At 33.6% G+C, this 15,482-nt stretch overlaps 1 protein-coding gene across 1 annotated transcript in view; it reads right to left on the bottom strand.

Annotated features, from left to right (window-relative positions):
- Positions 1-5,893: 5,893 nt before the first annotated feature.
- The window catches only part of LOC106474133 (dual serine/threonine and tyrosine protein kinase-like), a 28,715-nt gene continuing 19,126 nt past the window's right edge, over positions 5,894-15,482 (bottom strand). The window contains 6 exon segments of the mRNA XM_022402495.1: positions 5,894-8,193; positions 9,634-9,789; positions 10,996-11,245; positions 11,714-11,797; positions 13,264-13,426; positions 14,323-14,479. Of these exon segments, the coding sequence (XP_022258203.1) occupies positions 8,111-8,193; positions 9,634-9,789; positions 10,996-11,245; positions 11,714-11,797; positions 13,264-13,426; positions 14,323-14,479 (893 nt within the window). The 3' untranslated portion in view covers positions 5,894-8,110.

Below are 15,482 nucleotides of genomic sequence, written 5' to 3'. Positions count from 1 at the left end.
CACCTTTGGTTTACCTCGCCAAACACATTTTATCCGGAAAGTCACGTCTGAGAGACGATCCACTATGTCATATGGGCCTTCCCATGGAGAAGACAACTTAGAAGATTTCCCTTTGGTCTTCATGGGATTATACAACCACACCTTTTCTCCTGGTACAAAGCTGACTTCAGTAGATCTCTTATCATAACATAACTTCATCGAATCAGCAGACTTTTTCAAGTTTGAACGCCCTCATCAAGAGTATCATCAATTATTGGCAGTGGGTACGAGTCTTTTTCGGTTATACTGTTGAGAGCCTTGAAATCCACACAGCAATGTTGGGTCTCATCCTTCTTCTGGACTAACACAACAGGGGCTGATCAGGGACTATCTGATTTCTCGACAATCCTTTCCATAATTAGACCATCCATTTAGGCTAAGTGTCAAATTATGGTTATGAAAACAAGCGACTGTTTAAGTCACACAGAATAGTGCATAGAGAATCCTGTCAAGTTTCAGCAACCCATTTTTAAATAACCAAAATTCATTTTGTTTCCAAAATTAATATAAATGCTAAAAAGAACTGTAAATGTGAGTATATTGAAAAAATTAATGGATTCATTGTGGAAAATGCATGACCAATTATTACCTTAATCAAAATTATGTATTATTTCCAAGAACTCTCAAGTGAAAGAAAAGTATAATCATAATTTAGGTAACTTTCTGAATAGTAATATATCCAAAGTTTATATCTACTATTCCATGAACAGGAGTCAATGCCTAGGTCTCCGTTTTCCTTACTTATTGTTACGACAGCGGAAGTCACGTGACGCTGCTGACGCATTGGCACTGGTGGCGTGTGCGAGGAGTTTCTCGAATGATCATGAATTTTCGAGGGAGTCCTAGTGCGTTCAAGATGCCCTCTTCTTTAGTATATAATCCTGGCAAAGAAGCCAGCGACATATAGAAAATTAAAGAAGCAAACAGTAATAAAGACAGTAATAATAAAGTGTGTGTTTTGTACTCGAGATTGTGAATCGCTGTGATTTATAGCGTGTATTATAAAAGTAGTTAAGTTTAAAGTGAGGAGAAATGTACTGATTGTGAAACTACTGTGTGCTAAAAGTTTGTATCGAGGAAAAATAAACAGGTTTAATCAAGAAAGGACTTGTATCACTAAAGTGTCTCGGAAAGAATTGCTACCGGAAGTTAACGAACAAGCAGATACGTAACAAATTGGTGTCAGAGAGTGGGACGGAAAAGAAAAAAAAGAAGAAGCTGGAAACAAGAAGTGGCAAATCAAACTACAGCTTAGCAGGTTTGATGGCAGTAATACAAGAACAGCACAGAAACAAGAAGAGAGACAACAGCAGTGGCAAGAAAACCTGCAACAGTAACAGCTTGAACAGCAAAATAAACAAGAGAGATTACAGCAGTTGTTGGAAAAAAAGAAAAGAAACAAGAAGAGAGACAACAGCAGTGGCAAGAAAACCTGTAACAGTGCAGCTCGAACAGCAAAATAAAAAAGAGATATTACAGCAGTTGTTAGAGGAAAAAGAAAAAAACAAGAAGATAGACAACAGCAGTGGCAGCTCGAACAGCAAAATAAACAAGAGAGATTACAGCAGTTGTTGGAAGAAAAAGAAAAGAAACAAGAATAGAGATTACAGCAGTTGTTGGAGGAAAAAGAAAAGAAACAAGTATAGAGACTACAGCAGTGGTTGGAGGAGACAGAAAATAAACAAGAAGAGAGACTACAACAGTGGCAAGAAAACCAGCACCAGTGGCAACTGGAACAAGAAAGGAAACAAGAAGTACAAATGGAAAAGATTAGTGAATTAAATACATTAAAGGACGATTTACTGTCTTGTACACAGAGAGGATATATTAGCCATGAACCTAATCAGCCCCAGACAACAGGAAGCCCCTTCCAGACCCTGCAGTTAAACCCTAATGCAGACATCTTTAGTCCTGCCAGAAGTCACATTCCAGACACGAGTGTCAGCAATAGGGGTGATCTAGTACGAAGGAAGCCACAGGAATGCGATGGGAAGGCACCATGGGAAGCATATAGGGCACAATTTGAGCTCCTGGTAGAAAAATGAATGAATCGACAGAGGAGCAAAAAGCAGTGTAACTGGCAACAAGCCTGAAGGGACAACCACTGGAAATACTTGGACAGTTGTCAGCAGATGATAGGCGCAATTATAGAGCACTGGTAGCTGCTTTAGAAATCAGGTATGGAACTCAAAATCAGTCCAAAGTTTACAGGGCTAGGTTTGGGACAAGAGTCTGGCACAAGATTTGGAAAGTATGGCACACAAGGCCTACCCAACTGCACCACCCGATGTCCTCAAGCTGTTGCTGAGGGATCAATTTGTAGATGCCTTAAACAGTACAAACTGAAGATACAAGTAAAGCAAGCACACCCTTCTACTATGCAGGATGCAATGGCCAGAGCTATTGAATTCGAATCACTAAATCCAGCATAGAGGTACCAAGGTTGGTACAGTCATCAGGATTCAAGGCCAGAAAAGGGCAGCTTTCAGATAAGTTAGACAAAAGTGGGTCTAGGGATGGCAGTAGGTCTTTTAACCAGCTGACTTTCATCTAGTCTGTCAACTAAAAATTAAGGACGGCAAAGCGCAGATATCCATTTAGGTAGCTTTGTGCTAAAAGTCTTAAATGAAAAATAACAATATTCTTTTTACGTTTAACACTAACTATTTACACAGTTAACATTAATAACCAAACTGTTTTTAAGCTTCTTTTCTTGACCTTCTTAAGAGAAAGCAGCAAGTGCAATTTCAATTGTTTTAGTGAAATTTATAGAGGAAAAAGTTTCTCTAGTAGTATTATATAAGTGTTTCATCCAACACAGAAGTAGTAGTTAACATATTGTTACGTCTTTGGTCGTTTCTTAATTTCCCGGTATAAATTCTTCCCGAGAAACTTCAGCGATACAAGTCCTTTCTTAAATAAAACTAGTTTATTCTTTCTCAATACAACTTTGCAATACACAGAATTTCCACAGTCACTTTAACTTAAACACACGCTATAATTCACAACGATTCACGCATTTTACTTACGGTCACCACCGCTTGCTTGACTCAATTATCTGTTTCTATATCTCCCCATCTGCCATTACTTGCCGGGCTTATATACTAAAATAGAGGGCGCCTGGAAAAGACTAGAGTTGCCAGGAAAAGTCATGATCCTTCTAGAAACTCATGACGTGTTACCAGCGTTAAGTGACTTCCGCTGTCGTAACAATATATTTCTACTGATTGTTTGTGAGAGCGTTAATTTTAGTTTTAATGAAAGTAATTCAGCATTAGATTGAAACTCTGAAACTTAGGCTTAACATTTATAATTAGGGTCAAAACGTAGCTCTCAAGGGCGCGCTAAGTGTTGGATATATTTGTAAATATGTACGATACAAGTAATAAAAAACATTTTGTTAATGTAAAATGATGTAGGGATGGCAGTGTCAAAGAGAATGCAAACACGAATATGGGAATGATTCAGCTATACATAAATAATCACTACATGACTTTCAATTTTAAATCTAGAAATGACAGAATACAGAGAAGACAGCTGATCAACACCACCTACCGCCGAATTTTGGGCTACTTTTTACCAACGAATAGAGGGATTGATCATAACTTTACAACACCTTCATGAAAGGGTAAGCACGTTCGAGCGTCCTAACCAAAGAAATACTGTCCTTTACCTTTTGTCAAAAAACAACAGCAAATTACACTTTATGGATCAAATAAAACAACAAAATGAAAATAAATTTTTCATTTTGCCAAACCAGTTAAATTAATGATAATTCCATTACTAAACTATAAACATACTCATTATTTATAAATCAGTAAATATGAAGAGTACTTGCATTTATTTATTGCTATTAAGGACACTTGCCACCGTCCCTACTTTTGAATTACTAACCACAGAGAAGACACCCAGTCAGGAGCAATCCATCATCCACACAAAGGGAATAACTGCCACCCTTATAACGCACACACAGCTTAAAGTGCGAGGAATATTTTGTCGTATTGCACAGATTCGAATCAGGCTCACCAGCTCCGAAATCCAGAGCTGTACCACAGTACCACCCAGCGTCTAGTTATCTGTGCCTTTAAAACTTTGGATATCTATACACTGAGATGACGAAACGGGAGTAGATGGTTAATAATAGCTTACTGGCATTATAATTTTCATTGATTAGAGGAAGTGGGGTCCGAGACCCATAATTGGATGTTTTTGTTAACTTTTGTTTCTTGATATGTTATTTTCATGATTATTGTCTCTTCATTCGTTATTGACAATCACTTGTAATTCGCCATGATTGTCAACATATTTTGTTTATTTATTTATATATTTTTTATCCACGAGGCGACGCTAAACTCGCGTAAAGAATAAAGATACGGAACACACAGTCTTTATGTTATTTTGTAGAGCACGTAATTCTATACGCTTACAGAAGTTACCTCTCTTGGAAAGAAACCAGCTTCTGTAGCATGTCAATCATCATATCACAGTTTTCACTCTCATAGGCGACAGAACATTTGAATTTGGTGGTGAGGGGGGGGGTAGCAACAATTGGAGGCACGTTACTTACTCTGTTATCTGTGACTATTGACTTCAAAACTGAAACAACGACTTTCATGATAAGTTTATACAATTCTCTATTCCGCATTCAATGGGACACTTCACTACTGGGTCAAAATGGGTGGGGGTTGCCTCCGGTTTGGCCGCCTATGTTCATTCTTAACAGCAGTTTATCCCAATATCCTCCTACAGGTTTGTGAACGTGTATTCATTTGTCCAATTCGATATGTTTGTTTTCTACTGACAATTGGGCTGTAGTGAAAAAATTTGTTTATCAACCACTTGTAAATGTTTATCTGGGAACTGCAAGATTTGAGACTTGATAGCACAGGTGGTTTGTTCAACTGCTGGCAAGTAGGGTTATAATCTCATCCGGTTTCGAGGTAGTTTCTTAGAGATATTTACAAAATTACAAACTACAGTAATCCATCTTAAATATTCTGAAGCGAGTTAAAAAAATCTAACGGAAATGACGTCACCCCATAAGTTGATTAAAATAGGAACATTAAGTTTTCAAATGTATCGTACACAAGTTTTTCATATTTATATGTACCATGGGAAACTGTTAACACCAATATCTGTACTAATAGATGTGGCCAACATTAACTCTATTCCTAACAAATATAAAAAGATTGTTTGGTTTGTTTGCTATAGTGTAAAACCACATTGGGCTAGCATCTGTGTCCACTGAGAGGAATCAAACTTCGTATTTTAGTGTTACCGCTGCCTCACGAGACACAAAAATATGCATTTGATGCGTACATCAACTTTCACCAGAATGAACTGTTTTTTCTCACGCTGACGATACAACAAAAAACTAGGAATTCGCAAAAATAATTTTAAATAATGTAGGATATGACTTTGTGTACAATCAATTGTTTTATAGCTTACAGTGAAAAATACGAGCATAAAAAGAATTACAGTTCAAATTATCGCTATTAACTCAATCCAAAACATGATACAGTTGATAAAACACAGGCTTAACAAAATATAAAATACTGAACTAAAAGAAATCTTCAAAGTAAATATGTCCAGGTAAATAGCAGTACAGTTTGTTGAACCTGCTCACTGGTTATTTCTCTGTGTAACGATGGAGTGCTTTCATAATTCCTTTATATTTTAATATATTTTCTCATTAATTGATTATATTGTAACAATAACGAGGTGGGATATTAGATTATGATGTCATTGAGAAAGCACTTATTAGGTTATTAATTACTCTAAAAATAATTTAGTACATCAAATACAGCTTCAAGAGAAGTTAATGTTCTTAATTAAATCTAACAAGTTATTAAAAAAATACCAATACAGTGATTTGTTTTTATTGGTGCAAAAAGTACAGTAACAAAAATTAAAATCACACTTATTAGACTACTGTGTAGTCAAAACAATGAATACAATACATGCCTGCATGTACAACAAGCTGCAGAACTATTACAGATATTCACAATCCTTGCGAATATTTAGATTAATTTATTCTGGGGCTACCACAACTCCAAGCAGTAGTTTAGTAAACTATACTTCTGTTAAGTACCAAATTCTCATGGTATTCAAATCATAAAACCAAGTTTATCTAATTATCTCGATGTTTTTATAAAAAACATTTTTATTCCACATCTTCTTTGTATAGTTTTTTTATATTGATACAAATACAAATTAGTATTTTTATTTTAAGTCTTAATAGTTCAGCATGTTTAAAAGATAATAACCTAATGCTGCCTACATGCTAGAATAGAATAGGTTATCTAAATTTAGTTTCAAACAATAAGTCAACATTATTATCAACTCTTTAGTTATTGACCTGTTTTTTTTAACAAGCACAAAGCACCAACAAAACCACTTATTTACTGCTAGTTATTAATGCTTATAAGCACCATGACAACCAAATTTGCTATCATTTTGTTTGCATAGAGATGTAAAGATGTTGGCTAAACAGTTAGTGGGAAGCAGCAGAGAGTTGTACACCAGGAAGCTATCTATATAGGTTGCCAATGTGTTAACAGCAAGATGTCATATCTATACAGGTTGCCAATGTGTTAACAGCAAGATGTTCTATCTATACAGGTTGCCAATGTGTTAACAGCAAGATGTTATATCTATATAGATTCCCAATGTGTTAACAGCAAGATGTTCTATCTATTTAGACTTCTACTGTATTAACAGCAAGATTATGTATCTTTAAGGTTGCTAATTATTAACAGCAAGATGCTACATGGTTGTGGTCAAACATGGAAGACAAAATTCATAACAAAACACATCAGGTGCTTTGCAATATTTTCCCACCTAACTTTTGTAACAGCCCTTTTTCTTTAAAAGAGGGTATTCTGAAGGAAGTTTTACAGTAACCTCCCTCTGTGTATAAAAGCAGACATTTTCTTAACTTACAGAGATTGTTGAATAACTCTAAACATGTATCTTATCTATATAATGACAAGAATATTCATAGCAAAAAAAAAAATTTCAGGTTATCCAGCTTGAATAACCAACCTCTCACTACTATAGCAAGGAAAAATGGTTACTAAGCTGCATCGTGTCTAAAACCTTAATGTTTCACCCAAAATCTTGCAGATGTGATCCTCATACAACTAGTTTAAGGTGTAAACACAGAACACAAACAACTAACCAGACAAACACACACACACACATATATAGAAACGACACACTTTCAGTGTTCAATTTACCAAGAAATGCCTTAAGCAGAAGTATGTGAAAGACTCATGCTAAAAGTCATAATTTGAAGTAACAGTAAAATATTTGTCTCATCATTTTTACAATTTTTATTATGGAAGACAAAGCTGAATTCAATAGTAATCTTAAACTTAATTTTTTATGAAAATTTAGAGCAGGACAATATTTTTTACTGTTACCTTGGCACCATTGGTGACAAGAAGTCAAGGTTTTCACAAAAAAACAGTATAGGTGGAACCTCTCATAAGATTTGCTTGGCTGCAGGAAACTTCATTGAGAAAAATATGATAAAACAAAACACTTTTTTTTGTGGTTCCACATTGTGTTCAAGCCAGAGAAATATCATAGGAAATTCTGATTGAAAATTCTAAGATGTCAGGAAGGTTCAGAAAAAATACTGCCCTGGTCTAGAGTTCACTTAGAAACATTCTACTTTCAGCAAGATTTGTAAGTAAAATAGTCATAAATCACAGGTATAAGAAAAAAATCTATGCAGAGTTTTCCCCTTTGTTTTGTTTTTTTTATCTTTTAATAATACAGTACTTTACTGGATAGATACTTTCCCTTACACTGTTCTAACATTTTAGCAAAAATACAATTTGCACTGAACTTTCTCTATGATCTTTTCCCTTTCAACACAACATTCATCCAGCCACTGTCTGATTGTCCATTTGCTAGTATCTGCATGATATAAAGGGTATATTTTCTTAGCGTTATACCCTTTTCTGACTGTTAACAGCTCCTTATACTGCAAGTTACAGAAGAATGTTCCATTTGTTCAATTTGAACTGAATCAACCATGGTGATGGCATTTCTGTTCTCCTGGCTATCCAGAATGAAATTCCAGCATGGTGAAGGGACTAGAAGGCGATTGGTGTACCACCTGTTCCTCTTGTTTCACATCAGGGCCTTTGGATGTACAAGAGACAGTCATCATTCACAATAAATATAAAAGTGACCATTAAAAAAATATGATGCTGTCCTATGGTTATGTTATAAATTTTTTTATCTATTTTTATAGAATTATATTATACAAAATAAATACTTTGTTAATATTTACATTTTAGAATATTACATTTTTATATAGCCAAACCCTCAATATCTCTAAATATTTTGGATATTTTAATTTCAAGTGTAAACGATCAAGCCCAAATTTTTAAATAAAACTTATTTTAAGTAATTAAAAAAAAACAAATTAATCATCATGTACTATAGAAATATCAGTTACTACAACATAATAACAGATATTTTTAAAAGTTAATTTTTACCAATTGAAACTAACTTAACAGTATGCTAGCATTGCCATTATGTTTTAATATAATTTCGTTAGAAGTTTACTGATAATGAGTGGTGTAACTATAATCCCAGAAAGAAGTTATGAGAACAATAATAAAAGAACAATATCATGTGTAGCAATTAGTGAAAAATCACAGCAAGTGGAACAAACTGTCAGAAGTCTGATATCAGAGAAACTAGTTGACACATTTGTGAAATTGAAGAGGACACACAAATGTGTCAGAACTAGATGCTCTGATATCAGACTGCTGACAGTTTGTTACTTATGAAAACACAATACAAAAGCAGCATTTTTCTTTACTGTTACAATTGTATGTACATATGCATTAACAATAAAGGGAACAGAAAATCTTTGTATGCATACAATACTCTTTGTTATATCTTGGTTTAAAACAATCACAAAAAAATAACATGCCAAGTTCTACACACCTAAAAAAAAAAAAAAACCTAGCAATAACACACACCCACACTTGTGTAAACAAATTGTCTATAAAAATGATATAGCCTTATGTTGTGGCTTTATAATTAATTTTCTTTAACATTTTCTTTTGTTTTAGAATAGTTCAGTTTACAGTCATCAACAGCAACATGGCCATTTTTAGTGCCACTCTTGTATTGTAAGAACCCTTTTTACAATATTCTTTACACTGGAGTTATCTTTCAAATTAAGGATAATTTATGATAAAAAAATATTTATTTTTTTTATCTCTGGGGAATGAATGAACAGAAATTGTCACAGATCCAGATGCGTAACTATTGAGTAGGCACTTTTATGTTCTCTGCAGGAAGAACCAACAAACCCAACTAAAGCCCCCATTTCAACTTTATGGTTAATAGTCAACTTGACTAGTGAGAACCAAAGATTATGATCCTACCATATGATAGTTCTCATAATTTCATATGCAATTTAAGAATACTTTGTGTTTAGGAAATGGTCATTTTCAAAATTCCAAACTTAATAAGCTAGTTATGAGCTGACTTGCATCCACTCAGTGGATGTTACATGCCTACGTCTGTACGAATGTGATCATGTGTGTGCAAAACAATACCTACTTCTTGCACAACTGGTGATATGGCATTCCATAATAGCCACCAACCTCGGCTCCACGTCGCCAAGAAGAGGTCTCTTAGAAGAATCGCTAGCCCAGCACTCCTCCATCAGCTTCCAACATTCATCATCAAACTGTGGCAAACGTTCTGGACGAGCACCTGCAGAAAAACTAACAACTGTTAGAAACACAGTTTCTAACTTGGCAAGGTAAATATTCTGCAAACTCTTATTGGTGAAGAATGTCTTTTTAAAATAACATCCTCAAAGATAAAATAGGAAATATATTAGAAAACAAAAAATTTCAGTTGGCAATGCTAAAGATTGTTAGCAAAAAAAAAAATTCAATATCTTAATAAAACATTTATACATAATAGAACTTGAAATTCAAATCTGTGACTTTGACCTCATGTTCTTTCAATGAATTTTACAAAAGAAAAATTAATATTGTTTTGAACTATAGATACAGTGTTAACAGAAGTCTTGTAAAAATAGTCAAGACATCCTCTCAGAAAAGTACTTTAATCCCAACTGATCACTGAAAAAATAAATGTGTGAACACTTGGAAAGTTCAAGGATTGAGCCAAGCTTCATCATGATCACAATAACCAAAACTTACCCAACTGGAGGAGAAAGAGGGGGAGGATTAAGCATGCTGTGAATGAAAAATGAGTAGAAAAGGGGTTCAAAGAAATAGTATTTTAGTTTATATTAGAAATTAAGAAATGTGATAATTTCAGGTGTCACATCGGCTGCACTGATATTACTATAAATTTATTCTTGCTGTACATTTGTTTGTCTGTGAACTTCTCCCACAGTTTTGGCAGACTAAATTGGTATGGCCAAGGAATTGTCCATATTTTCATGACTTGGCCTCCAACTAAGAGGGGTTGACACATGCCCAGAAAGTCATCAAGGCATGATAAGGGTCTGAAGGTAGATTTTTAGGATCATTGAATCTGAATCTGGCATCACATTGTGTTCCTGCCCCCACTGCATGATCCTAGGGGACCAAACATTGCACACATGCTCAGATAGCACAGACAATGTCCTAACAGGGTTTGCTTTTTATTATAAACCTCTTCTTGAGGTTGGATAGAAGTAACTGGGGATAATGGATGAGCTTGACTTGTACATTAGAGCCTCTGTGAATCATGAATTTGATTCCTGCAGCAGAGTATGGGTGTTTATGATAGCTATGATAAAATCTCACATTAACGCTGACTTTATGAGATGAAATGCATTGCTGTTGTTATAATACACATATAGTTAACTATTCAATAACCAAAACAGAATAAAATACCTCCTGCAATAAAACTCAACAGGCATTATAAACTCGCAACACAAACACAATTTCTTGGTCTCACCTTTTTTCACACAATTCCAAAGTTGATCTTTAGTTTGACATTGCTCGAAGATGTAAGGAAGTCTCACATGACCTGCACATAGATACCAGAAGAGAATTCCAAAAGCATACACATCAACACTGTTGTCATAGTGACCACTAAACAATTCTGGAGCCATGTGGATCGGAGTACCAACAATACTTCCAGACATCATGGCTTCAGGTTTGCAAAATCCAAGATCTGTGATTTTAGCTCTATTCTTTTTGTCAAGCTATAGAAAAAGTTTATAACCCAGTCACTGAAGGGAACCAAATAAAAAATTCCATAATAATTTAATTATTATTTTAAATTGAAAATTAGAAGGAACCAAATACAAAATTTTATAATCAATTAATGCCTCACTTAGAAAATAAATAATAATGAAATACAAATCCAGTTTCAGAAATTTTGATATTAATTTATGATTTTAAACTATAAACTATGTAGATAATACCCACACCATAATGTTATTACTATAAAAAGCTAAAAGTTTGAAAGGAAAATAATTGTACATAAATAAATTGTTAGATAAATGAAAGATAAATTTACTTGTTCACAAATATGTCAGAAAATGATTAAATGTTATTTTAATATAATCTGGACATATGCTCTATAGTAATTACTATACTTAATGCCTGAAGAACTAATTACTACTTGACAATAAACAACCTAGATAGTGTGACACTACGGTCATACTTACCAACACGTTTTTCAGTTTGATGTCTCGGTGAACAAGACCTTGGCTGTGAAGAAATCGAATGCCCTGTATCACATCCAATGCAATCTAAGAAAGTAGCAAAACATGTAACATTGCGTCATAGCTTGTCTACATACCAACATATGAGTAACAGTCCAATATCTTCATAAATTTTTATTATCACAGAAAATGGTAAAACATATAAAAACACAAATATTTATATCCAGCTTCAAGTTCTGAAATTTCAGGTTCTTAACAGTGTCAACTACAGTATGAATAATATCATTGAAATTTGCACAGGAATGTATTTCAAACAGGCTGTAAAACAAATTAACCTTGTACTCTTTACCACCATTTACCACATACAACATTGGACTTTTATTTACAAACAGTTTTCTCCACATAACTATATTTAACTACAAAATAATTTGCTATTTATTTTAAACCATTTAAGTTATAATACAGAGCCAGAAAAAAGCTAGAAACAATTATATGAAAATCTGACTATTGCAATATTTTATAAACCTTGGTTGAGTACCAAGACTGTGATATTTCATAAACCTAAGTTGAGTACCAAGACTGTGATATTTTATAAACCTAAGTTGAGTACCAAGACTGTGATATTTTATAAACCTAAGTTGAGTACCAAGACTGTGATATTTTATAAACCTAAGTTGAGTACCAAGACTGTGATATTTTATAAACCTAAGTTGAGTACCAAGACTGTGATATTTTATAAACCTAAGTTGAGTACCAAGACTGTGATATTTTATAAACCTTAGTTGAGTACCAAGACTGATATTTTATATACCTAAGTTGAGTACCAAGACTGTGATATTTTATAAACCTTAGTTGAGTACCAAGACTGATATTTTATATACCTAAGTTGAGTACCAAGACTGATATTTCATAAACCTAAGTTGAGTACCAAGACTGTGACATTTTATAAATCTAAGTTGAGTACCAAGACTGTGATATTTTATAAACCTAAGTTGAGTACCAAGACTGATAATGTTCTATTTTACTTTTAAATTCAATAAGTACAGAATTATGTTTCTAACCTGTTACAAAAAAAATCAAACTACTGGTCTTGATAAAGAGCTTTTACAATAAAGAATGAAATAACTTATGATAGAAATATTATACCAATCATACGAACAAAAGGTAAAAGATGAAACTCTGGTTTATCTCATTGTTCTTTCTTGGTAAAACAAAAGTTTAACTTATGAATCTATAATGAACAACAGTACCAAAGTGTACAGGGATTCACAAACTCTCCCAACTCGTAACCCACCTGAGTAGCTAAGAAATTTTTTTGTACCATGCTCAACTGCGGGGAAAGGGGGGGATATTTGGGCAAAGACTAGTAGTACTTTATATTTCTTTATTTGGTTTTGTTTCCTAAAAATTATTTTAGGACCATTATCTTATAAATAATTTAATAATATGTTTTTATGTCTTGTTCTGCAACCCACCATTATACTGAATGACCCACCAGTGGCTTACAGCCTACAGTTTGTTTCTATTTTTATGGTATTTTCACATTTTCTTACCTGTAATCTTGTGTTGATGTCTAGTTCTGCTTTCAAAGCAGAGTGAAGATCTCGCTGTAATCTTTCCATGATAAGAAGAACAGCTGGGGTGTTCCCTCCACCATATGAATGGTCTATCACAGAGCCTTGAATCTGGACAACACGCTCGTGTTCTGCAATACACCTATAAAAGTACAGATGCTGTAAAACCAATTAGAATTTTTTCCCCTTAAAAAGAGAAGTAAACTTTATGCAAACAAAAAGATCAAAATTAGTTACTTATTCTTACATTAGGGAAGTGCTTCCCAAATATAGTTCCTGCGTGACTTTATTTTGAGACCTCAAAACACAGTAGAAAACAAAACATACACAAGGCAGTTTGAAAAGCTTTTTTAATCCAGTTTGGAATATAATGTATTAGAGACAGGCTGAAGTTCTTGTCATTAACTAATGCAGTTTATATAAAATAATAAAACATTTGGAAAATTGCAAAGTTGAATATAAAGAAATACAACTGAATAATTAATAAAAACAGTACTTTACATCAACTCCTATCTTTGTGCGACTTATTCAGTATTTTTTTTACAACTGAATGTTTTTTCTGACTAATAGGTATATGATATTCAAAACTAGCATGTAATTTGTAACATTAAAAATTTTGTGATCAACATTTTTAAATTATAATACTGCATACATAAATAGTGTTTCAAAGAATCTTGTGTCTCTAACTGATGAGTTCTGGTAACAGAATGAAAGGCTTCTTGGGCAGTGACTTGTGAGAGACAAAATATACATTTCAAATGTTATTTTTACATGTCTCCAATTTTGAGACCAAAAATGGACAAATTAACAGAAACGTAGAAAAAACACAAACGTCTGTAGCTAACATGATTTTTATCAAAAAAAAAAGCAGTGGGTTGCTGCCAACTAGTTACTTCCCTATGGTCAGTGGTTGGAGATTATGGATAGGATCCTGGAATTAGCATCTGTAAATATGCTCCTTAAGAGACTCCTCAATTGGAAGGAGGAGAATCTGTTCTTTGGTCACTCTAGGGTGTAACCATTTTTCACCAACCTTACCTGGTGTAATAGAATTCCATAGCTAGATCATTCCAGTGCTTATCATCAGGAGGAACCACAGACTTCACAGCACATGGAGAGAACCCAGCCCACGATTCACAAGCATACACAACTCCGTATTGCCCTCGACCGATCTCTCTACCAAGATGAGGCATGTCTGAAAAAAAAAAAATGGTTACTACATTATCAGCAAACTTAGTTGCATTTGAAAATATCAAAAAGTTCACACAGTTCAATGAATATCAAATATCAAAGAAAAACATCCTATTTCCAATTTTATACTATATAATTGCAAGTTGCACAAAAAAATTACTTTTAAACAGACCAACACAGAAGAATCACATTCCCTTATAGCTTTCTTTTTTCGTTCTCCTGTGTCAGCTGAAGAGTACTTAATCTTTTAATTATCTACAGTTTTACATCTATTAAAGTAACTTTCATATTTGACTGGTATTACAGTGATATAATAATTCCAAATGAAAACCACTAACTTTGAACTAATTCACTCCTATACTTATCATAGAGAGAATTATTCTTACTACCACAGAACCAGATACATCAATATGGTAAAGGGAATTATTCTTACTACCACAGAACCAGATACATCAATATAGTAAAGGGAATTATTCTTACTACCACAGAACTAGATACATCAATATGGTAAAGGGAATTATTCTTACTACCACAGAACCAGATACATCAATATAGTAAAGGGAATTATTCTTACTACCACAGAACCAGATACATCAATATTGTAATGGGAATTATTCATACTACCACAGAACCAGATACATTAGTATCGTAAAGGGAATTATTCTTACTACCACAGAACCAGATACATCAGTATCGTAAAGGGAATTATTCTTACTACCACAGAACCAAATACATCAATATTGTAAAGGGAATTATTCTTACTACCACAGAACCAGATACATCAGTATTGTAAAGGGAATTATTCTTACTAGCACAGAATTAGATATATCAATATCATAGAGAACATTCATATTACCACAGAACCAGATATATCAATATCATTAACCTGATGACTACCGGTACTAACTTTCTTATATATATATATATATTTTTTTTTCATATTCTTTTGAATTTAAATTTGTAGTTTTAAGTTCAATAACTTAGCCTAATTTTATATTTAGTTCATA

The sequence above is a fragment of the Limulus polyphemus genome, unplaced genomic scaffold (assembly GCF_000517525.1).
Source record: "Limulus polyphemus unplaced genomic scaffold, Limulus_polyphemus-2.1.2 Scaffold6859, whole genome shotgun sequence".
NCBI lineage: Eukaryota > Metazoa > Arthropoda > Merostomata > Xiphosura > Limulidae > Limulus > Limulus polyphemus.
Note: the sequence above shows the minus strand (reverse complement) of the source record. Positions and strands in the feature narration are given on the sequence as shown.